At 42.5% G+C, this 24,123-nt stretch overlaps 3 protein-coding genes across 4 annotated transcripts in view; 1 reads left to right on the top strand and 2 right to left on the bottom strand.

Moving 5' to 3' along the window:
• LOC137439118 (synaptophysin) overlaps nt 1-19,965 on the bottom strand; it is a 94,126-nt gene extending 74,161 nt beyond the window's left edge. Inside the window, exon 1 of the mRNA XM_078768064.1 lies at nt 19,958-19,965. The gene's annotated coding sequence lies outside the window, so the exon portion shown is untranslated. The remainder of the gene's footprint in view (nt 1-19,957) is intronic.
• The window catches only part of LOC137439089 (inositol hexakisphosphate kinase 1), a 60,026-nt gene that overhangs the window by 10,916 nt on the left and 24,987 nt on the right, over nt 1-24,123 (bottom strand). The window contains exons 2-3 of one of the 2 annotated variants that reach the window (XM_068134787.2): nt 19,717-20,107; nt 18,747-18,987 (exon numbers count right to left, since the gene is read on the bottom strand). In XM_068134787.2, coding sequence (XP_067990888.1) covers nt 18,747-18,987; nt 19,717-20,107 — 632 coding nt within the window. The remainder of the gene's footprint in view (nt 1-18,746; nt 18,988-19,716; nt 20,108-24,123) is intronic. The other variant, XM_068134796.2, reaches the window with a different exon arrangement.
• Nucleotides 4,745-7,287, top strand: LOC137419178 (uncharacterized). The gene is made up of 2 exons (XM_068105342.2): nt 4,745-6,475; nt 6,750-7,287. Exons 1-2 carry the CDS (start codon nt 4,809-4,811, stop codon nt 7,285-7,287), a joined length of 2,205 nt encoding a protein of 734 aa, XP_067961443.2. The 5' UTR covers nt 4,745-4,808.

Raw genomic sequence — 24,123 nt, 5'->3', positions numbered from 1 at the left:
TTTGTAGGGTGAAGAGGGGGTTCACATGAGATGGTGGTACACGACTTGCTTGAAGCGCTGAAAGGAGGAATAAGATTGCCTCATGAATGAGGTTACACAAAAGAAAAGAGGAACCAAACAGTTGAGGTGCGTTGTTAGCTTGGATTTTTGGAGTTTAGCCAGGAGGGGGTTAATGGAAGAACACTTCTATGTTGGAGTTGCTGTGGAGGGTCAGAAAACAGAGAGCAGAGGGTTCTAGACCAGAGGAGAAGTGGTTAATAAAAATAAAAATAAACCCCACAGAGAGCACCACTTGTCTGAGAATTGAGTGCAACAGGCCTAGTTTTTTTTTGGCTCATTGCAGGAGATGCCAATAATGACGAGATTTATAATCCACAGATTCCTACAAAGACATAATTTCAGGGCTCGAAGGGAGAGGAGTACTCCATTGAGCTCATGACAAAGGCTTTATAAACTGAATAGTTCTGATTTTTCTTTTGTGAAATATTGGAGAATAGTAAATGCCAAGGAACGATGGATAATGCCTATTTTGTGGCTGGTTTTGGATGTCAACTTTGCTATGTAGTCAGCCCAAGAGTTCATAGCTGATGGCAAGGCTGTGAGGTTCAAAAGAAAACCTCTTCCAGCAGCTGACCATGAAGCGATTCTTTGACAATCCTTCTGATTTGAATGACCAGGTGAGAATGATTTGCCAGCATTGAAAGACATATTCCATTTATCAGACCAGCATCTGTCAGACCAGCACCAGATAGACCATAAAGAGCGATGCAGCTGCAGTGGGCCTGTCAATGGGATGGGGATACTGGAGGCCAATGTGGAGTAATCTGCAAAAAATAGGATTTTCAAAATCATCAGAAGTCATTTATCTCAATGGGGACCAAAAAAACAAACAAAAAAAAAAACTGCCTTGCAGCACTCCAACCTCCACTGGGAAAAGAAAGGAGAGAGTTCCATTAACAGCAATGTGACAACTGGACGAGTGGCATAAGTTGAAATTGAAAACCACGTAATAAGATGGCCTTGTATGCCACAGGCAGTGAAGCTCACAAAGCAGAGCAGGATGCCAGACAGTCGACTGCCTGAGATATATCCAGGGAAATGATCCAGACATAGTTTGATATTTCGGGCTTCCAACTATTGCCGAGAAAAGAGGGATAGCATGTCCAATGTTGAGTGCCAACGTCAGAGATCAGACAGTTTAAAAAGAAGAAAGATTTGACAGCAGCAATGATTTGGCTATGACTTTACTTATATTTGGAAGGAAGCCAACGGTGGATAAGAGGATCAATTTTTGCACCCTACTTGTGGATGGGAGTGCCATTTACAGACATCCAGGCAAGCAGGAGGGCAGGTAGTCAAAGGACTGAACAGTGCAGACAGAGGAAAAGCAAGAGCAGCAGAGAAAATTTGAGAACATGGGCACTGATATAGTCTGGGCTTGTCGATGAAGCATGGTCGAGGCTTGACAGAACTCTCTTCTTTCTACAGTGAGGAGAAAATCCAGTAGACTATAGTTATGAGGGGTAGGATAGGGACAGAGTAGGATGGGGTGGTTACATGAGATTTGGAGGTAAATATTGAATTGAGACATTGTGTCTTAGCTCAAGCAGTGTTTGCAGTGATGGTGTTTGAGGTATGTGAGTGGATATAGGGGGAGCAAACTCCAAAGATGGACCTGACAAGGTACCACCACAACTATGAGGAAGGATACTGGTTGGAGAGTTCAGCCTTGAGATTTACAAAAGCATGCTGTTGTGATGCCCCAGTCAATTCTGGATGAACAGACCAGCGGCACAGAGAGAGCCGATCGATCTCACAGGAGCGACTCAGAGATCCCTCACATTTAAGATGTTGTGTTCTTGCCTTCATAAAGCCAAGACCTCACAGTTTTCCATGATACGTTTTATTGTGTGTGGAGCGGCCTGGCAGTGGTTGCAGGTGTCGCCAGTGGTGTCAACAGTGTAGGCCTGAAAGGTGATCAAAATCATGTTCTCTAGTTTGCTGCAAGATGGATACCTTTGTTGCAATGTTGCAACCCATATGCAGTGACCTATGGTTACCCTTTAGTCGGGTGAGCCTTCAATATGGAGAAAGCGAGCAGGTTGACCACAATAGCCTCGCTACAGGATTCAGTGTACCATGGCCAAGAGGATGGACAGGGTATCCGCAGACAAGATTGGATAAACTCGTGTTGAGCAACCACTTGCGCCTTTTCAGATTAAATTTAAATTATGGTTGCACTCAATTCAGGACACATTTGATTAACCATTCACAGATAAAGAATTGCTTAATATACAGCCAGACACTACACCCCCATCGTACATCTTTGCATAGTGTTAGAAAAAGAAAAGGAACAATTTTGTATCCATCACGCAATTTTCTCCTCTTTCATATGAATGGCTGTTTTTTTGTTCCATTTCACTGGAGTACGTGACTAACCCAGGTGACCTGAAAACACGCAAGGCATTCATTGCTCATCTTCTTCTGCCTTTTTGTCCTGGTTTGCCATCTTGTGAATGCAGAAAAAGTGCATTGTCCATTATGATGCTGTTCCAATCAAATATATTAATCAGCAAAATACAGTGTCTATTAATCAAAGTGCAAGGAGGTCACTAAATCGTCTTCAAAGGAGAGCACACCAGATAATCGACATTCTTCCTGCATCCGATCTGAATCTTCCAATTCGTTAAATCACGATTTAATGTGTAAAATGTAATGGTCATTTTTTGCATTGCCACCGAAAGTGGATGGAGGTTATGTTTTGACGTCTGTCTGTTTGTCTGTGCGCAGGCTATCTCAAAAAGTTATGGACGGATTCGGAAGAAACTTGGTGGACAGGTTGGGCGTGATAAGGACGACTTGAATCGATTTTGGTTAAGAGCCAGATTGGGATCTGACCTATCAACCTGGCAGAGGTATGCACTCCACCGAGTGCTGTTCTAGTTTATAATATGGCATCATTGTTTATTTATATTACGATATATTTATTACTAGCAGAAGTACCCGGCTTCGCTCGGAAGGTTTCATGGGAATTTGGGTTATGAGTGGGTTCCCAACAGCCACTCGGATTTTTTATTCCAGGTTTACTCCTAGTAGGCATTTGGCATCTTTATGGCAAGGTGCACCCGCCTTGACACGATACAGTCATTGAGTATTGTGACCTTTTTTTTAGAACTAAGAGCTTGCCAGACTCGCAGTCCAACCAAACTCTAATAGCACCACCACTGATGGTCCGCAACTGCTTATTAGTCATAGCTTATTTCGCAATTGACCTATATATCTATAGGACATTTTGGATAATTTTGCCCCACTTATGACAGGCAATTTCACTTCAGCACTTCAGTATAGACGATGTTGTGAGTCGTTGCAGTTGGAGTGTAAACAAAAAGATTGCAGGGACTTCCAACTCTGAAACAGCCTACATATAGCTGACCATGAGAAAAGCAAGACTCTTCCAGATGCAATCCTGCCACTGTTAATGTTTGCCCTTGTGATTTGTTGATAGACATGGCGAAACTGACCCTGACAGGAAACTGAAGTCTCTTGAACTGAAAGGGTAGGTCAGATGGTATGAGAGGAATGCGAGGAATGAAGACGTCCTCACCTTTTCCACTACCAGTGAGAATAGTAGCCTCAATAACATGGGGCATTAATTTCTTGACCACAAGTCTTGTGCCATTGCACAGTCGAGGCTGATCCAAATTGCATAGCAGCATTATTGGTGTTCCTACTTTAAGTTCAAGCCACTGAGGAGGCAGGCCAGGTGGTTCTAGCGAATTACGAAATTCAGTGGGGTAATTTACAACTTCAGATTGATCAACAACAGTGTCAACAGATTTGTATGTACGTGTCTCCAGGTATTGCTTTGCAAGAGTTGCTCGTTTACTGCATTGACTGTGGTGTTTTTTGGTGCCAGAATTGCCCTCTCGCACTACCATTTGTGATTTTGATAATGGTGCAGTAAGTTTGGGAAGACCTTTCCTATCAAGTCGTTGACTGAAATGACCACAGTGCTGATCGCAACTGGATTTATGGTACCATCAGCAAGTACAGTTACTCGCCCTTCTAGGCTAGTGGCCAAATTAAAAAAGGGGCCTAAAATGTGAGAAACCCCTACCCACGGTAGAACAAGTCACAACCTATTTTTTCTTGAAGAGGGATGTTTGGGGAGTTAGAAAATCATGGTTGTGAACCTGAGATCATTGCACAACATTTTGAAAATCACGTTTACATATGTACCACTGCAGACTGCAAAAATGGATTTAATCGCCACAGATTTTGGCTCATATTGGCTCATATATTTGTTAATACTGGTGCTACAAACACAAATTTGGTACCAAAATGTGCGGAATGATGACATATATATCTGTAAAAACCATTTGTGATGTAACAAAGGCTTTTGTGTGACCTACAGGCAAAAATAGTGGAATTTTGCACAATAAATCAGCTTCGGGTTTGCCAATAAATATCAACTAAACAATTAATTTCTTCATAAGTATTTGAGTTGTATTACTACATATTACATCAAAATAACCCTCTATCATTCTCCTTTTTAGAAATATAACTCATAAAGATAAATCAGTTGAATTAATAGAGTTATTACCGAAACCATATGTCACCCCCCCTAAAAGTAACCGACATTGATTAATTTATAATACATGTATATGCATTAACCAAACAAGAATGATTTAAAATCCAGTTGCAGAATATCAATTTTGAGCTTGATTGCCTTTTTCTAAAACTACTGATATATACTTATCTTTAATTATTTCATTTCAGATGCTTGTGCTGACAATTGATCTGCAATTATGGATCTGGAACCACCTGTTGTGAAGCGTCGTAAAATTGACACTGACCACTGCATCATATGCTTTAAACCCCTCAACCCTAAAAAGCAAGAAGTTGTAAAGAACCCAACATTTAATGGTTTGAGTGCAATCTTCAAAGCAAGTCAAATCAGAAAAGATGACGTTTATGAAAGTATCTGGCCTTTGCAACAAGACATATTGAGTCTTGATTTGAAAGTATCATTCCACAAATCGTGTCGGGCCAAGTATACCAGCAAGTCAAATATCTCCACATCCAACCCCAGTGAGAGTGACCAGCAACCATGCACGTCTGCGGCAACAGAACACACAAGAATCAGCAGAAATGAAACAGCTGGGTTTGACATCAGGACTAACTGCTTCATTTGTGGAAAATCCAACACTTCCAGAAACAAGCTTACACCGGTATCTACAGGAACTGGACAGTCCACCAGAGAAAAAGTTCTGGCAGCAGCTGACAAAAGACAAGACAATAAAATACACATGCGCATGCTTGCCTTTCCAGATTTGTTCGCCTATGATGCCAAGTACCACAGGTTATGCTATTCACACTATATTTCAGAACGGAACATCACTGCTGCAATTCGTAAATCAGGAGAGGAAACAATGGGCACATTACATGATGAAGCTTTTGATGAACTGAAATGTTATCTGGAACAAACTGTGTTCTCCAAAACTAAGACAGTGACACCCCTCGTTCATCTGAAAGATGAATACGTTGGATATTTGGTTTCACTGGGTACCACGAATGCAGAACAGTATAAAACTTGGAAGTTGAAGGAGCGATTAACTAAATATTATGGTGACCAAATAGTCTGTGTAACATTTGATGGCCACACTGACATCATATGCTCTTCTTCTGTGACCTTAGGTGATGCCCTGAGAAAAGCCACGATTCTGCAGAGCATGACTGATGAACCAGAATATGAAGACATCCCGTCTGATGTACCATCAGCCATAGATAGTGAAATGCATACTTTGCATGCTGCAGCTGGTATCCTGAGGAAGCACATGGCTGATATCGAGCATGTTGGAAATATGTATGCATCTGTCGAGGAAACAGATATTCAGCACTGTGCAGAATTCGTTCCTAATACACTCTACGACTTTATTCAGTGGTGCACCAGTGAGAAATCACACACGAATGTAACCAGCTGTAGTGATGAAGGTGTTATGAAGAACAACCTAAGGACGATCGCCATTTGTCACAATATAATATCACAGAGCCGTCGAGTGTACTCCACAATAACGCTTGGTTTAGCCTTGCAGGTGCATCATGAATTGGGAAGCAAGCATCTCATTGACATGCTTCATGAATTAGGACACTGTGTGTCCTATGATGAGGTGAGACGTTTCCTCACGTCTGTGGCTGTTGATCAAACTGCCTCGGAGGATATTTACATCCCCAAAGTTCTTCAAAACCTACGCTGCATCGATGAGTATCCGATCGTCGACGCTGCTATAGATAATTTTGATCAGAATGAAGCTACATTGGATGGAAAATCCACTACTCATGCCATGGCAGCTGTGCTGTTCTACAGAGGAAAGATCCAACATGACAACGGTGAAGGTCAGGGCATTCCACGATTGCCACGGAAATCGCTGTCCGTGGGTGAAAGAGCTCTGCCATGGTCTGAAGATCTGCAGAGGTAAGCAAGTAACTTACATAATCATGTTAACAAATCCAATATATATTATGAACAGTATTACAGTATGTACATGTATTTTGGTAATTGCAGTGGTAATGAGATACATGATTCTACAATTGGTGAGAACCTTTATGTGTATGGTGTTGGTTTTGTCAGTAGTTATAGGTGTAGTATGTAGTACGTCTTTGAACACATGGGTGCAGGCATCACAAACTTAGTGAAAGTGTATATTTTATGCTCCCAGTAACTTACATATTTTGTGTATTCCTTTAAGGTATAACAAACCTGCCAAACGACCAGAGCCACCGCCTGTCAATGATGTGTCATTAATCGACGTTGACAAGGACAGTTCGGAACTCAAAGCAGCTGAATCCAAAGATCTAGCATGGAAAGTTTACCGTATTGCCAATGATGAGAAGCAGGCTGTTCCATCGTGGACTGCATCCAATGCGTTCCTGTCGGAAAGAAACCTACCAGTTGCAACCACGTGTTACTTACCTTTTATCCGTGCTCCTCCAACAGACCTTTCCACCATATACACCATCCTCCTGAGGTTGGTCCAGATCGCTGCTAAACTCGGACAACCACATATCCTAGTAACAGCTGACTGTGCGATCTACAGCAAGGCTCAGCAGATCATGTGGAATAAGCCTGCAGCTCTAGATGGAAAGCTTACAATGCGACTGGGTGGCATGCATTTAACAATGTCATTTGTAGCAAGTATTGGAAAACTGTATGGCGATGGTGGTCTCCTTTCAATGCTGGTGGACTCAGACGTCTATGCACCCGCAACTGCAAAGCTGGTGCTCTAAGGAAAGCAAGTATCCAGAGGAAACAGAGCAATGAAGCTGGTGTTGGAGGCTTTATACCGCCTCTATCAGGAAGCATTTTGGACATGGTTGCAACAACAGGAACACACCATGTTGCCCAAAGACGACATGTACAGGCTTGTGAGAGAGATCCAGAATGCTTTCAATGCAGGAGACAGGGAATCCGCAATAACACTGACAAAACAACTTGAATCAGAGCACATAGCACCTTTGCAAGCACTACAACAAGAGTTCACAAATGCAGGTAGGACACAGTCTGCAACATTTGCCTACTGGGATACATTTATGCAGGGAGTAAACATCTTGCTGTGACTTCTGAGAGCAGAGCGCGAGGGACTGTTCGAACTCCATCTCATCGCCGTCTGTGAGACTATACCCTGGTGCTGAGCTGCAGACAGAGGAAATTATGCCAAATATTTGCCAGGATATTTGAATGATATGCTATCACTTCGGGAATTGCACCCAAAATCCTATCAATATCTGCAGGAAGGTGGATTTGTGGTCCGTAGGTCTTTGCGCCGGTTCAATGCTGTTGCTAGTGACCAAGCACTTGAACAAACAATTAACCGTGAGGGGAAGAGCCAGGGAGGTATCATCGGGTTTACCTTGAGGAAAGGTGCCCTTACCAGATGGATGGTGACTCGACATGTCACAGCACAATATACAGAGGCTTTTAAAGAACTCTGTGATGGGGACACTGAAGTAGCTTCCATAAACCACGCTGAGCATGGAAAGACAAGGATGGTAAGGGATGAACAAGATGTTACCAAGATCACGGAATTTGTATCAAACGCACAAAATCCGTTTGACCTACGTACTGTACCTGACGAATTGGTCAACATCGCCACAGGCCAGGTTGCTTCACAAGAAGTATCAAACGGACTTGGACATTTCTTAACAGACGCCCAGAAATGCAACAAAAGTTTTATCGAAAAGCAACTTCTTGCTGACCAAACCAAGAGTTTCTGGGAAACAGACTCACGAACAAAGACACCAACGTTTGCGGACATGTCAAAACCCATGAAAACCAACAAACGAGATAAATTGATGGTGGATTCAGAAGTACTTTTCCGGCGGCTGCTTGCTGTCTCAAAGAAACGCGATGTCAGTCTGGAACAAGTCCTGACACATGAACTGGCTCCTGTGCCACCGTCCCTCTTCAACAATGATGGGACAATGCGAAAAACCAACAAGGAGGATCTGGCAAAGAAGATAGAAGCTAATTGCGAGGAAGTCCAGGTGCTCGAACCCTCTGACCAACATGATACTGCTTATGTCATTGATGGGATGGCACTACTTCAGGCACTTGATGAAGCCCAGTTTGACACATTTGACTATCTCGGACGTACCATAATGCAGAAGATTCAGTCACTGCTTGCTAGTAACCAAGGGTCAAACAAACAAATCAGTTACATTGGTTTTTGACAGGTATGATGTACCACTCTCTATCAAGCAGCTGGAAAGAGAACGTCGCACTGGTGGAGAGTCAACACCCAGATATGTCATCGATGGACAACGCACAGTTCCAAACTACAGGAAGTTCCTGAAGAACACCACAAACAAATCAGCGCTTGCCGATTTCCTCTGCAGTTACTTGACAGTAGCCGCCCAATTGCAGCTTGAGGAAAACCAATCTGTCACACTGGCAGGAGGCTTTAACGATGGCCTGCTGGTTAAAGTTGTGGATCATAGAGGCATCCGGGAACTACCTGAATTGTTCAGCACACATGAGGAGGCTGACACACGGCTCCTGCTACATGCTATCCATCTCGCCAGAGCACACTCAAGGGTCATTGTACGATGTGATGACACCGACGTGTTGGTCCTACTCATCTATTACTGTGGGAAAGGCATGTTTGGGGACACCAAAGTGTACATGAATGCAGGTCACTGTACAAAAACAACGAATCGTCAGAGATTCATTCCTGTCAACAGAATAACGGACGACATCGGTCAGGATACGACATCGGTCAGGATACGTCAAGTTGCTTGCCAGCATCACATGCTATAAGTGGCTGTGACACAACCTCCTCGCTGTTCAAAGTCGGGAAACGCACTGCATATTCGAAACTCAAGCAAAACATTGCACACTTGGCACCACTGTCACGGTTAGGCCAAACCAGAGATACAACCAATGTCGTCAGCACTGCCACAAAATATGCTCTGTCGTTGTATGGTTCAAAGTCACACACTCGACCAACTTCGTTATGTTTATGCCTGCACAAGTGACAAACCAGCATCTCTCTTCCCACCAACAGACGATGCTTTCGAACAACATCTGAAGCGAGCAAATTACCAGATGGCGATATGGACCCACAGCCATGTAGCGAAGCCTGTACTTTGGAACCCCGATGGTAATGGATGGTAGGTCAGAGACAACAAACTTGAGCCTGTCATGTTCCAAAATAATGCAGCCCCAAGGGAGGTTCGAGATCTCATGCATCTCTACTGCACCGACGATGACTGTAGGCAGAGCAGAATATGTCATTGTATCTCTGCAGGACTGACCTGCACTGAATTCTGCTCGTGTAGTGCAGACGATTGTCCAAATGTTGATGATTCTGTTGTCTTTGACGACAGCACTGATGAAGAGCGTGACTGACCTTTTAAATGTATTACATGTATTACTTCATGTAATAGATGTACATAAGTTACAGTGCATGTTATGAATTCATTATCGTCATATGTGAAAAAGCTTATATTAACATGATGTTTATAAAAGTCACTTTCACAATTGTGTCAGAATCTTAAGTCAATTCTTCATGTTGCATATCTGCTTCGGGATTTCTATCGGTCAGCATTAGTGGGGCGACATATGATTTCAGTTATAACTATATCATTTCAGTGACAATTATATCATTAGATATATTTTTCAAAGGGTAAATAACCTTGGATTATGTTGATGTAACAAGTATGACTGCAAGTCCAATATTTTTAAAGTAATTAATGTTTTTGTTGATATTTATTGGTAAACCCGAAGCTGATTTGTTGAGTAAAATTCCACTATTTTTGCCTGTAGGTCACACAAAAGCCTTTGTTACATCACAAATGGTTTTTACAGATTTATATGTCATCATTCCACACATTTTGGTACCAAATTTGTGTTTGTAGCACCAGTATTAACAAATATATGAGCCAATATGAGCCAAAATCTGTGGCGATTAAATCCATTTTTGCAGTCTGCAGTGGTACATATGTAAACGTGATTTTCAAAATGTTGTGCAATGATCTCAGGTTCACAACCATGATTTTCTAACTCCCCAAACATCCCTCTTCAAGAAAAAATAGTTTGTGACTTGTTCTACCTTGGGTAGGGGTATGCCACCCAAAACCTCATTTGGCCACTAGCCTATTCTCCAAGCTGTAGCAGATTCTGAGCAAACTGAGCAGAAAGCTGATCACCAAAAAGACGTGCTCTCATGTTTGTTGACAGGGTCATGGTCTTGACAGACATGGTGCCACAAGAATGATGACTTCAGGCAAGCACGGATTTCATCAGCTCTGGTTCCCCTGGGAATTACAGGCAATGTCTGCCGAAAGTCACCTGACAGTAGAACAGTGACTCCTCCCATTGGGGCCTTGCAATTACACAAATCTTGCAATGTTCTGTCAAGTGCCTCGAATGCTCTTTTATGGGCCATTGTGCATTCATCCCAATGCACAATGCACAAATCCCAATGCACATTGTGCATTTTATGGGCCAGTGACATCTCTTTAGAACTTGACCAGCTCCAGAAGTTTTGGTAATTCCTGCAAACAGTGGCATCATTGATGGCTAGGTCTACCGGAAGCTTGAATGCAGAATGGGCAGTACGACCTCCTGGACGTAAGGTGGCAGCAATGCCTGAAGAAGCAACAGCAACAGCTATTCGCTTCTGTTGGCGAACTTTAGCCTTAGGGACCAATGAAAGTTGGACTGTACTCTATACAACCCCCAAACCTTGAGTAGCTTTCACCCTTGTTTAGAATTAGAGCGAATTTCAATGATCAAATTGAAGAAAACAAAGTTGCACTGATTGCTTTCGAAACAGCTACGAGTTCAAAGTAAAACGCGAATGCTCGTACTGTATAATACGATACGTGACGGCTCTTTCTGACTTTCTGGCAGAGTACGTGTTGACGTCATACATTCCAGGCGTGCATCAAATACAAAGTGTCCGTTAACTTTCCGAAATTTGGCCGCTTTTTTGGTGGCATCGTAGTAGGGAAAACTGTCGCTTTTCGTTTGATAATGGGAAGAGGTGGGGAAAACGCTCGTTTTTTATGGAAAACGTTCGCTTTACTTATAAAATAGGAATAAATCGAAGATTTTTGAAGGTCGGAATAAATCGGAATAAAAAAAAAATAGGAATACATCGGAGAAATAGGAAAAATAATAATAATGAAGAAACGTGGCGAAAACGTTCGCTATTAAAATGAATGTTGAAGTAACGCCACGGCTTATATAGGATTATTAGGAGGGGCGGAGACCTTAGGGAGGCGGAGACTATTTAAATTGTCCAATAGAAAAAGGATAAAAAAATTTGACCCTTCTAGAAAGGTCAAATATTTCGTGGTCCCGCTTTTTCTTTTTTTTTTTTGAGTTTGAGCAGAAGTTCGAGCAGAAATAGGAATAAATCGGAAAAATAGGAATAATAATAATAATGAAGAAACGTGGCGAAAACGTTTGCTATTAAAATGAATGTTGAAGTAACGCCATGGCTTATATAGGATTATTAGGAGGGGCGGAGACCTCAGGGAGGCGGAGACTATTTAAATTGTCCATTAGAATTCTAGAAAGTAGAAATCCCTGGTGTTGGGCTAGCGGCTAGGGTGCCGGCTTAGGATACCTAGGATCCTGGGTTCGAATCTCGGTCGATCGCCGAATTAATGCCAGGGGGGTTGACTCAGCCTGTCATCCTTCCGAGGTCGGCTAATTGAGTACCAGTTCACTGGTAATTCCCTGTTTGTCGTTGAAGGCGGCAAAAAGGGTTGGCGTCAGGAAGGGCATCCGGCCGTAAAACATTGCTTCAAAAAGGGGACCAAAAAAACAACAACTACCACGGTCCCCGAAAAGGCCAACCCCCGCTTTGCGGGGAAAAATGGCCTCTAAAACGGTGGTTTATTAGAATTCTAGAAAGGTCAAATATTTTGTGGTCCCGCCTTTTTGGGTTTTTTTTGTTTTGAGTTCGCGCTCGGGGGGGGGGGGGGGGGGGGGTGCGATTTCAGTAATTTTAAAGACTGCCATTGGATTCCCCATATAAAACTAGCCCGAGTTGTGCACCATGAAGACCTCGAAGTAGGCGCATACGGATTTGTATACCTAACGACACTACAAACAGACATTGCCTTTTATAATATAGATAGTTCAGAAGCATAATCTGAAGTGCTATATGGTCCAAATAACATGTACTGCATATGGGGTGGGGGGAAGGATATGTGGAGCAAAACCCTATTATTCCCATTAGATTATACTAGTGGGGTCACCCATGGGAATCCCACGGGCATGGAGGTGTATTTTTGTGATCGGTGCAGCCGTTTTTGCGGTACCCGGGACAATAACGTTAGGTGGGAGTCCAGACCTGAAAATGCTGGAGACCAAAACTGAAATTGGAAAAACAATATAGCCTATTTTACTCCAGGGGTTCCCAGGATTACCCACCCAAAATTTTGTTGCGATAGTTGCAGCCGTTTTTGCGGAACCTGGGAACGGACGGACAGACAGACAGACAGACAGACGGACATTCGGTGAATTATAGTAAGATTACATTTGCATTGAACATGGGCTGATAACAGTAATGATCACAAAGATCACATATGTAGTTATGTCATCCTGCACCTAATCAAATAAAAAAGTTACAGCTATTTCTTTTCAAATAAGCCTTTCTTGTCTCACTGCCCCACCTACATTATGGAACAGTTCACATCAATGATTGGAGCTTCTATTCTCAAACTACAGTAACCAACAACAACTACAACAACAATATACAGTCATGTGAAAAAGTAAGTACACCCCATGTAAAGTTTTGACTTTTTCAACATATTTCAACATACAGCTATTTGATCTTCATTTCAACAATATTGATAGATAAAGGTGATATAATATAACAAATAACATGAAACATTTACATTTTGTAGTCCATTGTATAATTTAAATAAACATAAATGCAAATTTCGCGTGTGGAAAAAGTAAGTACACCCCTACATTTATCACTACTTCAAATACCTAAAATTAGAATCAGGTGCACCAGCTCAGGTGCAAATGATTAGAACATCATTAGAAAGGATCTTGGAGGAACCTGTCTTATTTAAACCTCAGACATTTAGTTTGGTTTGCTCTTTGTTGTTGAAGTGTGCGGCGTCACCACGCCTAGATCAAAAGAGCTCTCTGAGGCCTTCGGAAAGAAGGTTATAGATGCCTACGAGTCTGCGAAGGTATTTTAAAAGATCTCCAAACAATTTGAAATCAATCATTCGACTGTCCGGAAGATCATCTACAAGTGGAGAAGATTCCAAACAACTGCCAACTTGTTCAGGCCAGGCCGCCCCAGCAGGTTCAGCCCGAGAGCAGACCGCAAGATGCTGAAAGAAGTCTCGAAGAACCCCAGAATGTCATCATGGGACCTACAGGTAGCTCTTGCCACTGTTGATGTCAAAGTGCACGAGTCTACCATTAGAAAGAGGCTGCACAAATTTGATCTACATGGGAGGTGTGCCAGGAGGAATCCTTTGCTGTCCAGAAAGAACATCAGGGCAAGACTAAAGTTTGCCAATGAACACCGAGGCAAAGACCAGCACTTCTGGAACAATGTGCTCTGGACAGATGAGTCAAAGGTAGAGCTATTTGGCCACAGTACCAGAAGACATGTTTGGCGAAAACCAAAGACAGCATTTGACCACAAGAACCTGATACCAACTGTAAAGCATGGTGGTGGAAATATTATGGTTTGGGACAGCTTTGCTGCATCAGGGCCTGGGCAGATCACCATCATATAATCCACTATGAATTCTTCATTGCACCAGAGGGTGCTTGAGGATAATGTGAGGCCATCTGTCGGAGAGTTGAAGCTCAACCGAAGGTGGACCTTGCAACATGACAATGACCCTAAACATACCAGTAAATCCACCAAGGAATGGCTGAAAAGAAAGAAATGGAGGGTTCAGGAATGGCCAAGTCAAAGCCCGGATCTAAATCCCATCGAGATGTTGTGGAGGGATTTGAAACGAGCTGTGCATGCAAGAAACCCCTCAAACATCGCACAGCTGAAAGAATTCTGCATGGAGTGGGCAAAAATTTCTCCCAGTCGATGTCAGAGACTGGTAGACAGTTATAAGAAACACCTACTTGAGGTTGTTTCTGCCAAAGGGGGCAATACCACCTATTAGAGCCAAGGGTGTACTTACTTTTTCCACAGAAGGAAATGGCATCTCTGTTAATTTTTTTGTTGAATAAATTATTGCAAAGTCAATTTTTCATTGTTTTTTGTTCAATTAGATCACCTTTATCTATAGATATTGTTTAAATGAAGATCAAATATTGATATGTCCACATATGTTAAAAAGATTTTTTTTAAACATTTCATGGGGTGTGTTTACTTTTTCCACATGCGAAATTTGCACTTATGTTTATTTAAATTATACAATGGACAACAAAATGTAAATGTTTCATGATATTTGTTATAATATATCACCTTTATCTATCAATATTGTTGAAATGAAGATCAAATAGCTGTATGTTGAAATATGTTGAAGAAGTCAAAACTTTACATGGGGTGTACTTACTTTTTCACGTGACTATATATATATATATACATATATATATATATATATGTACACAGACTTGACATTTAATATGGCATTTTTTTTTCTTTCTTGACTTGGGTTCACTTTCTGAACTCAGTATGTCAATCTGGTGAGTTTCTTTTACCCTTCGGTGATGTCTTTGTTGAAAGAACCATGTCACTGATTGTCTTTCGCAGCAAGAAGTCAATAACAGGATTATATCACAGGTGGCGTGACAAAATGTAAGGACAGGTACATTTGACGATTGGCTTCACAATCGGGTATATAAGGGTTGTTGCGTTCTGTATTAGTGGAAAACAACTGCTGCACGTCTACAAAAGTTATTGCCGCTTCCTCTGGAGATGGTCCGTCAACTTGATAATGCTGTTTGTCACGGAGTGGTGGCTTTACAAAATTCTGGCATGAAACAGCGTGCTATTGCTCGGCAGTATGCCATCACTCAAGGTCAGGTGTCAAAGATCCTGAAACGAAATGCTCAGAGGGGTGTCCCTACTCCAATACCGAGGCCAGGACGTCCACGCAGAACCACAAGGAGAGATGATCGCCAGCTGCACCGGTTAGTCTGCAATGGCCGTACCAAGTCAGCTAATCGGCTTAGGGCTGAGTGGCAGCAACTGACAAATGTGCCTGTATCCAGAAGGCTAGTCAATCAACGACTGGTTCAAGCAGGCTATCGTGCCAGACGTCCCCTGAGAAAGCCACGCCTGACCAGACAACACAGCCAGCGCCGATTGCAGTGGGCCAGAGAGCACCGTCAATGGCAGCCAGGACACTGGAATCACGTGACCTTCAGTGACGAGTCTAGATTTCTGGTCTATCGTCAAGATGGCCGCGTCCGAGTGCGCAGACAAGTGCATGAAGCCCACAACGAAGATTGTATAGTGCCAAGAGTCCAAGCTGGAGGTGGTGGGGTGACCGTTTGGGCTGCTTTTCATGCAGGGGGCAAAACTGACCTGGTTGTTCTGAATGGAAACCTGAACCAGTTCAAGTACAGGGTCATTCTGGAAGAAACATTGCTTCCATTTGCTCGTGCAGCCTTTCAAGGAAACTTTGTCTTCCAAGATGACAATGCACGGCCTCATCGTGCTCGCATGATCCAACACTTTCTTGCTGACCGTGGTGTAGAGCATATGGAGTGGCCTGCCATGTCCCCGGATATGAATCCGATAGAGAACTTGTGGGCAGAATTAACGCGTCAAATCGACAACTTGGACCAGCAGCCTACCTCTGTGCATGAATTGCAGCAGACTATTGTCACTGCATGGCAAGTGATTCCTGTCCAAACCTTGGCAAATCTCGTGAACAGCATGCTTCGACGTGTACGTGCTCTCCTGAATGCTCGTGGGGGTTACACGAAGTACTGAACTGTAATTTTACTGTCCATAATCCCAGTCATAATTTAGCTTTTGTTTTTGTTGAAAAAAAATTTGGCTAATGTGAAAAATAAAGAGATACTTCTGGAAAACGTACAGAAGTTTAACACAGTACTGTCCGTGAATTGAGTTCGATATCAGTTTGCATCACTTTCAAGGATCAATTTATTTGCTTCGAAATGTCAAATGTGGTTTTTGTTTCTTTTAAAGGTCACATTAACAAAATCTCGAATAATTTCAACATAATTCCAATGAACTTTTGGTTCTAAGTCATCTTGAAAAGTAAGTTCACCCCCACAAAAAAAATATTCCATATTAAATGCCAAGTCTGGATATATGAAAGAATCATTATAGTGTTGCGGTTTTAGAACCCACACTTGTGTAAATAATTACTTGTAAATATCCCATTATTGAAAGGTTAAAGGTAGCACCCCTAGTTAGTCCACAGGAAACACGTAGGCCACCATAGAACTTCAGTTATTTCATTACTATGTGTTTTAGATAAGGCCGTGTTTCCAATAGTTGAATCTGCATTGCATCAATTAAATAAGAGTAGGTCCCAATCCAATTCCGGCCATTTTGCCAATCTCTCTATCCCAATTCTGTTACGCACCTTTGTTAGCGCTCGCTCAAGCGCCGCCATTAACCATGCGGTCAGGCCCGAGGAAAAAGGAGCGGAACGCCAAGAACAAGGTGTGGCCTGTCATCCAGCCGTCAAAGGCGTGGCCGGTAAGCCTTCACCAGCCAACCAAGGCTGAGGCAATATCACCGACGGGCGTGGCTTTTTGGATGGCGGAGTGATCTTGGCGCGCATGATATAAGCGCGAGTGCAAAGACCTTTGACGGACTTCTTTCGGAGGACTTGTTGGAGGTGCGCGCATTGAAGGGACTTGTTGGAGATGCGCGCATTAAAAGGGACTTGTTGGAGGCGCGCGCATTACAGGGGACCTGTTGGAGGCGCGGGCATTACAGGGGACCTGTTGGAGGCACGCGCATTACAGGGGACTTGTTGGAGGCGCGCGCATTGAAGGGACTTCTTTCACGGACTGCGCAGGGGACTGTCGTGATTGAAAGGACTTGGTCGGGAGAGTGCATTGCAAAAGCCTGATATGGAGCGCACATTGGCGTAAGGACTCACTCGCTGGCGCTTTTAAGAGAACCTTGGAGAGGGTGCGTTTGGCACGCTGGTGCAGTTATTACGTACGCTGAAGGACACCAGCCTCCCCCCCGCTATATGTAAGGTCCGCTCGCGTCCAACTACGCGTGGAGCTGCCTGCCGGGTTTCGCCGCGGAACCGGAGCCTGGACGGAGTCCACTGGAGCCTGGACCATCTACCTAGACCTTCCACCCTACCAGCTACAATCCCCGTGTGTGTGTCTGTTTGTCTGGGGTCCTAAGTTAAGACTGTTCTTAAGACTGCCCTGTGTCCTGCTTCTTCTTCTTCCTCTTGTACATCCCTTTAGTTTCCTCTTCCTCCTGTATATTTGTAATAAATTCACCTGTTCTTTCTGGTTTCGTCTTAATCCCTTCGCTTTCATCTTTTCTCAATTGAGTACCTGTGGCACGATTAGGAACCGCTATAATCGGGTTTAGTCATTGTTAACGGCCCGAGTCGCGGCTCGCTTTGCTCGGTGTATCCACTAACGCTGCGGCTTGGGTGGGAGTTATCTCCTTGCTTTACGGCCGGTGGTAGTACTTAGGTAATTGGACTAAGACTCGACCAACAACCCTACTTACCACCGACCGGAAGGAATGTTATAACTTCCTAAGGACTCGGGACGGCCAGCTAAAAAGACAAGGGGATTAACCCCCCCTTGATAAGGGGAGTGCCGACCCCTGAGATCCGTAACAATATATATATATTATTATATATTATATATATATATATAATTATTATATATATATATATTTTAAAAAACACACCGCACATTCTACAATGTGCAAAACCCAAAGATAAAGGAAACAGGCTGGTAGATCATAATTTGGGGGGGAAGGGGTGGGGGGAGGAGAAGTGTCATATTCTCCCATAAAGTTACCAATCCCCTAACTATACCATTCAGGTTCATATGTATGAATGTATGTGCAATTAAAAGGGCAGATCGATGTGCTCGAGACGTTCAACAATATTGGCTTCGCCTTCTTCAAAATTTCTCCCAACTCAAAAGCACGAATCGACCAAAATACAATTCATTAATCATTTAAACGCACAACTATGTGAACAAGGGGGGGAGTGTGAAATTCAACTAAAATAGAAAATTCAATAATAATAGAGAATAATAAATTTACCTCTCCGCTGTATCATTGTCTGGGAGTGTATGGGCAGTCTCTGATTTCAAGCTAGCTGTGCGCCTCATTCCCCGCCGTGAGTGTTTTCTCCGAGGTTGTTCGGTGCTGGGTGCCTCTTCTTCTTCAATGGCAGTGTCTGCCACTTCGATGGTGGTGGTGGTGGTTGCTGTCGACTCACCAGGATGCGCCACTAAGTTTATATAGCCATCAACATCTTCCTCAAAACGCACCGTAATAACACCTGAAGGAACAAGCCCGCTGCTCAAGAGCATAATGCAACCGTACGTATTGGATTACAATGAGGAATCTCGCAATGGTCACCATTCTCTCAACCTCTTGCTGTTGTTTTCCCAACATCAGATGAAACAAGTCTCATACAATAGAAGTGTCAGATGCAGTGGAGTTCCATGATTAAGAACACTTTCTGAACAAAAAGTGATAATGAAAGGTACTTTTGGCCAAAAAAAAATCCCGTTTTAATGAACACATTTCAACTCTAACGAAATGCAAAATTTTGGTCAAAAATAAACAAAATCCATCTTGAGCCATTGTTCCGAGAAAAAGTAAAACTATATGAAGGTGAATTGAATGAGGCAGGCATTATGGCCGAATAGGAAAGGCAGATCAAACCGTGCAAAATAAAAAGTAGATATCTTGTCAAAAGTAAATATCAAAATCAAAAGTCCAAAAATGAATGGATGACCAAATGAACATCCATTTATTTTTCAAGTGGGGGTAAGGAGGTGGAGGTCCTGGCATGATATTATTTTGATACAATCAGTCTGATGAACAGATCTGTTCTTTGTAACAAGAACTGTGCAAGATGTACCTCAATATAGCATCCAAACGAATGTGTGACCTGACCATGGAGATGCAAACACTTTTTCATCTTTCAGATCTGCCTAACAACATATTGTCTACTCCTAATTGTCCATTGTATCAGACCGGAATAAGCAGACTGTCATCACACCTTTGTAACGTGGAGTGGAGAGGCGTAGGTCTGGTAGAAGTGACTCATAGAAGCGCTGTTCGCGTGTGATGAGCGGCTTGCAGATGGTGTCATCGTCGAACTTCATCATACTCGAGTGCCCGCCTACCTGATGCACGAACGGCTCAAGCAGAACCGCCTTGCGCGGCCCGCCCCCAGCCATTGCCACCCAAAGGCGCATACCCTGACCCTGCCTAGGCCTCCATTTGCGGGCCCGGTGCTCAAGGCCGCACGGTGCATGGGACACTTTCCTCGGCCACTGTAAAAATGATGACAGCACGATGTTTCCTGAGCCGACAGTACTGCTGTTGGTGATGACTAGCACTGTGGCCAGTGCTGGATGGTTTGTGGTGGAAAGTGGTTTGGCTCTCTGCTGTAATGACAAGGCAAAAGGTCAGGTGGTCTGGGCTTGCTCAGACAATGCCTTTCCTGCTCCAAAACTAGATTTTTCGTTTCTCAGCAAACTAAAATAGGGTTGTCATGACTTAATTAAAGAATAGCACAAACCATGCAACGAGTTAACAAACTTAAGATCACTCCAAAACTCCTGTGCGGACCAAATGTGCCGAATAGAGATGTGCTGTATTAGCTTTGTTATGGATTTAAAAAGCCATGCATGGGTGAACAATGTTCAAGATAATCGCGCAGGTAGAGTACTCGTATAATCAATTGGCCTTGCCTTTTTCTTTGAACAACAAAAGTACATGTATGCATGATAGATAAATATAGACCAAGTATATTTTCTTGATATCAATATCCCTTCCATAATTATTATTCATCAATTACAATGGCTATTTCCATATTAATGAAAAATGAACTAGGGATGATTCATCTACATAAATGTAATACAATACAATACAATTGTCATCATTACAAACAACACACCAAGAATGTTCTTGCATCTGCCTCTCTGGAATGGCCAATTTGATCATCATAAAAGTTTCACAAATAATTCGACTCATGCAATAAGGCCTTAAAATTGCCATTTTTTGCTTAAAGTGCCAAAAAGGTTGCTGGTTCGAACACAATTCCTTTTTTTGTAATGGCAGCTCAAAGCAGAGCAGTGTGGAAAATAGGAGTTAATATTTAAATATGAACTAAACAGATGAAGAGCAATACTGCAAGTGCGATTTGTTAAAATTACAAGTACATTGAAACACAAGTTTAATTCAACTGCTGCATGAGAAAACTGAATTTAGAATCAGTATATTGGAATGAAAATAGGAAAACGTCCATGGTAGAATGAACATCTGGCTGTATGAAGCAGGGTGTAAGATATCTTATCAGCATGCAAATGTGCTGGATCATACATCTGTCGACAGAAAGTCCAATAACACGTCCCACATGCAAACATGTGCTCCACACACCCGATTAGTTCTTTTTATGACTAAACACTATCCACGATATTCATCCCGCTCTCCCACCTTTGATATTAATCGTGGCTGGCGCTCTGTCGCCTATGGGCTGGCGCAACTATCCTGCCTGACAGCGGGCTATCGGCAAGAAGTGCCAGGGGTCTTCCTCTGCCAGCGGCTGATATAAGAGGGCAGAGTTGAGAACACTGCAGAGTTTGTGAGGGGGTGGGGAATGACAGATTTCTGAAAACAGTGCGTGGGGAACTCACATGGTGGAGGAGGTATGTGCAGACACCGCATGGCTCAAATTAAAGAGTTGAGTAAGCACAGCATTCAATAGAGACCTGAGATCCAAACAAGCAGAACCTGTAAAGGAGGACTCACCGCAGTTTGAATACGGACAAGACCAGCGACACAAAGGACTCGCAGCCAGGAGCTGTGGTCAGGGAGCTCACAAGAGTGTCAGTAGTCGAAGAGAGCAACACTCGTCAGGATCTTCCGAAATGCCATGGTTCAGAGCCCAGCAGTTTCAACGACTCCACTTTCCTGCCACATTTATTTTCACACCATCTTTCCTTGCCATTTTTACTTTGTTATTTTGCTTCACTTCATCACAGGTACTTCTATCCTTGAGTAGTCCTCTGCGTGTGGGTGTAGATAAAAATTAAGACTACGGCACTGCGTTGTGTAGAATTATTTGTGATCGTGTAGTCTTTGTATAAAATTTTTGTACACCAGGGGTCAAAGGGATTGAGATATTTATCATTGTCCATCAGTGGTAATGATTTATTTTGCATAAAATCAGTGTCAAAATCGTACCTTATGAAGGCAGCTTCTTTTCCTGCTATTATGTAACTCATTTGAATAAATGTAAAAAAGTAGAATTTTTCCTCGACAGATATACCGGATTGAACAGGCGTGACCTTTCCGTCTTTGGGCCCAACAGTGGCAATATCAAAGTACCTGATGCATGTCAAGGAGCAACAAGATAAACGAGCAATCACGTAATCGTTGCTGAGCAGTCGTGAGGACATATGTTTTAGAAACCAATTCTTTTTTTTTTAATCTTCGAATATAATAAGGGACATTAAATTGGCTCTAATTGTTGAAAGATTAAAATATCATTGCAGCTTTTGAACAACTTTTTTCTTTTTTTTTTTGATATACTAGATCGAGGCTCGTGTAAGAACGAAGCTTCAGCTTCAGCTAAAAGGAGAATTCTCTGGCCATTTAAATTGAGCAAAACAAAATTAAATTCCACATTTGGGGTCTCAATCGCTGGAACACCACATCACAAACTAAGGTTGTATAATCGATCGATGTCCAAACAAGTCAGTCGAGTGTGGTCCAAACTTGTTTATTAACAGGAAAAACAAAGCAACATTTGATACACCAACAGCATTGCACAAAGGAAAAGGTGATTGGCTTCTTCTTCATGCTCTTTCTCCCTCCAACTTCATCTTATATAGTCTCACTCCACTTCAAAAGTCTCTATCCCTAGAAATTACTCATTACCAGATGATTCCAGATGCGGAAGCCAATATACTTTACCCGAACACACAAGATTTTTCGTCAAAACATAAAATGCAATTTCTAGCATCATCACTAGTCACATTTTACCTTACTCTATATTTACAACTTTCACCTAAGCTCAACAAACAGAATCCGAAAAACCAATTCATTCCAATATACACGTACACACGTACACACACACTTCACCCATTTATAGCGCTGGCTTAGATTTTGAAAAAAACATTTACGATCCTGCTAGGTAAGAGACAGGAGTGGGGTGGTTGTGGAGGAATGGTTGAGGGAGGACGACAGGTGATGAGGTGTGCAGGTTCTAGAAAGTGCATGGTTGCTGATGGCATATTTAAGATCCAAATACTTTCAGCAAATGCACACTAGGTTTAGTACAATGCTTGAATGGTAAAACAAGAGGCTCAACATCCAACCACCACCCTCACCCTTAAACCATGAAAGCTTACCAGAGGAGAAAACATGACAAATAATTGTTAATACACAAACAATTACGATTCATACATGCCAGGTGTGCCTACCCTTTGCTTTGCTAACGGGTTAAAAAGATGGCATGTTGTACTTCACAAACATATTGAGACTCATAAATAGATATGCAATGAGAGGAAAAGTGAAAGGCTCGAAAAAAAAAAGGATAATTTACAACAAGTTGTTGGTTGTTGTTGTTCCTCTGGCATGTTGGCGGTGGCTGTTGTTGTTAATTGCTACTTCCATGTAATTGTATATATTTTTCTATCACTTTGCAAAATATTACTACACATTATTTTGTGTTCCTTCATTGTCCCTATGGTCAAAAGGGTTCCTGGTGCCGTACAACAAGAATACATGTTATCATTGGAACTGCTGCATTAAGCTTCATTACCGCATCTTCTTTAATCACTGAAAGACTTTTTAAAAGGGCATCTTTGTGATTAAATGGACAAATTTTTGTTCCAAGTAAATCGAATATTCGCTTTCTAAACAAGTAAATTAATTATTAGTTTTCCAATGGTACCATTCTCATCATCGTAAGGGTGAAAGATACGCACACTGACGGACGCTCCTCCTTTTAGTAATCTCTTCTCTATTCACACACACATAATATATGTATATATATATATATATATATATATATATGGATATAGTTATGGTTTTGTGAATAAAGGATAACCCCCCCTCGTAGGTAGACGCACCACAACATGTAGCCTCGCTGTAGTTCAGTTATCTCTTAGTAAATGTAAGCGGTCTCCTTTCCTGCATTAGTTTTGCGTTGAGCAGGCTAGTGAGTAGGCAGAACTCACTGGCCATTTGGACAGAACAAAAACAAGATATCGGGTCCGCCGGAGGTTCTATTAGGTGAATATGGGGCGCGATATACAGGACTGGTGTCGGAGATGCAACGCCTGTACTGCTAAAAAGGGACCAGCACGGAGGATGAGGGCCCCCCTTCAATTACACCAGGTGGGGGCCCCCTTGAGCGGGTGGCTATGGACATACTAGGACCACTACCCTGCAC

Source organism: Myxine glutinosa, chromosome 1 (assembly GCF_964187855.1).
Source record: "Myxine glutinosa chromosome 1, kmMyxGlut1.1, whole genome shotgun sequence".
Lineage (NCBI taxonomy): Eukaryota > Metazoa > Chordata > Myxini > Myxiniformes > Myxinidae > Myxine > Myxine glutinosa.
This window is presented reverse-complemented; position numbering and strand designations above follow the sequence as displayed.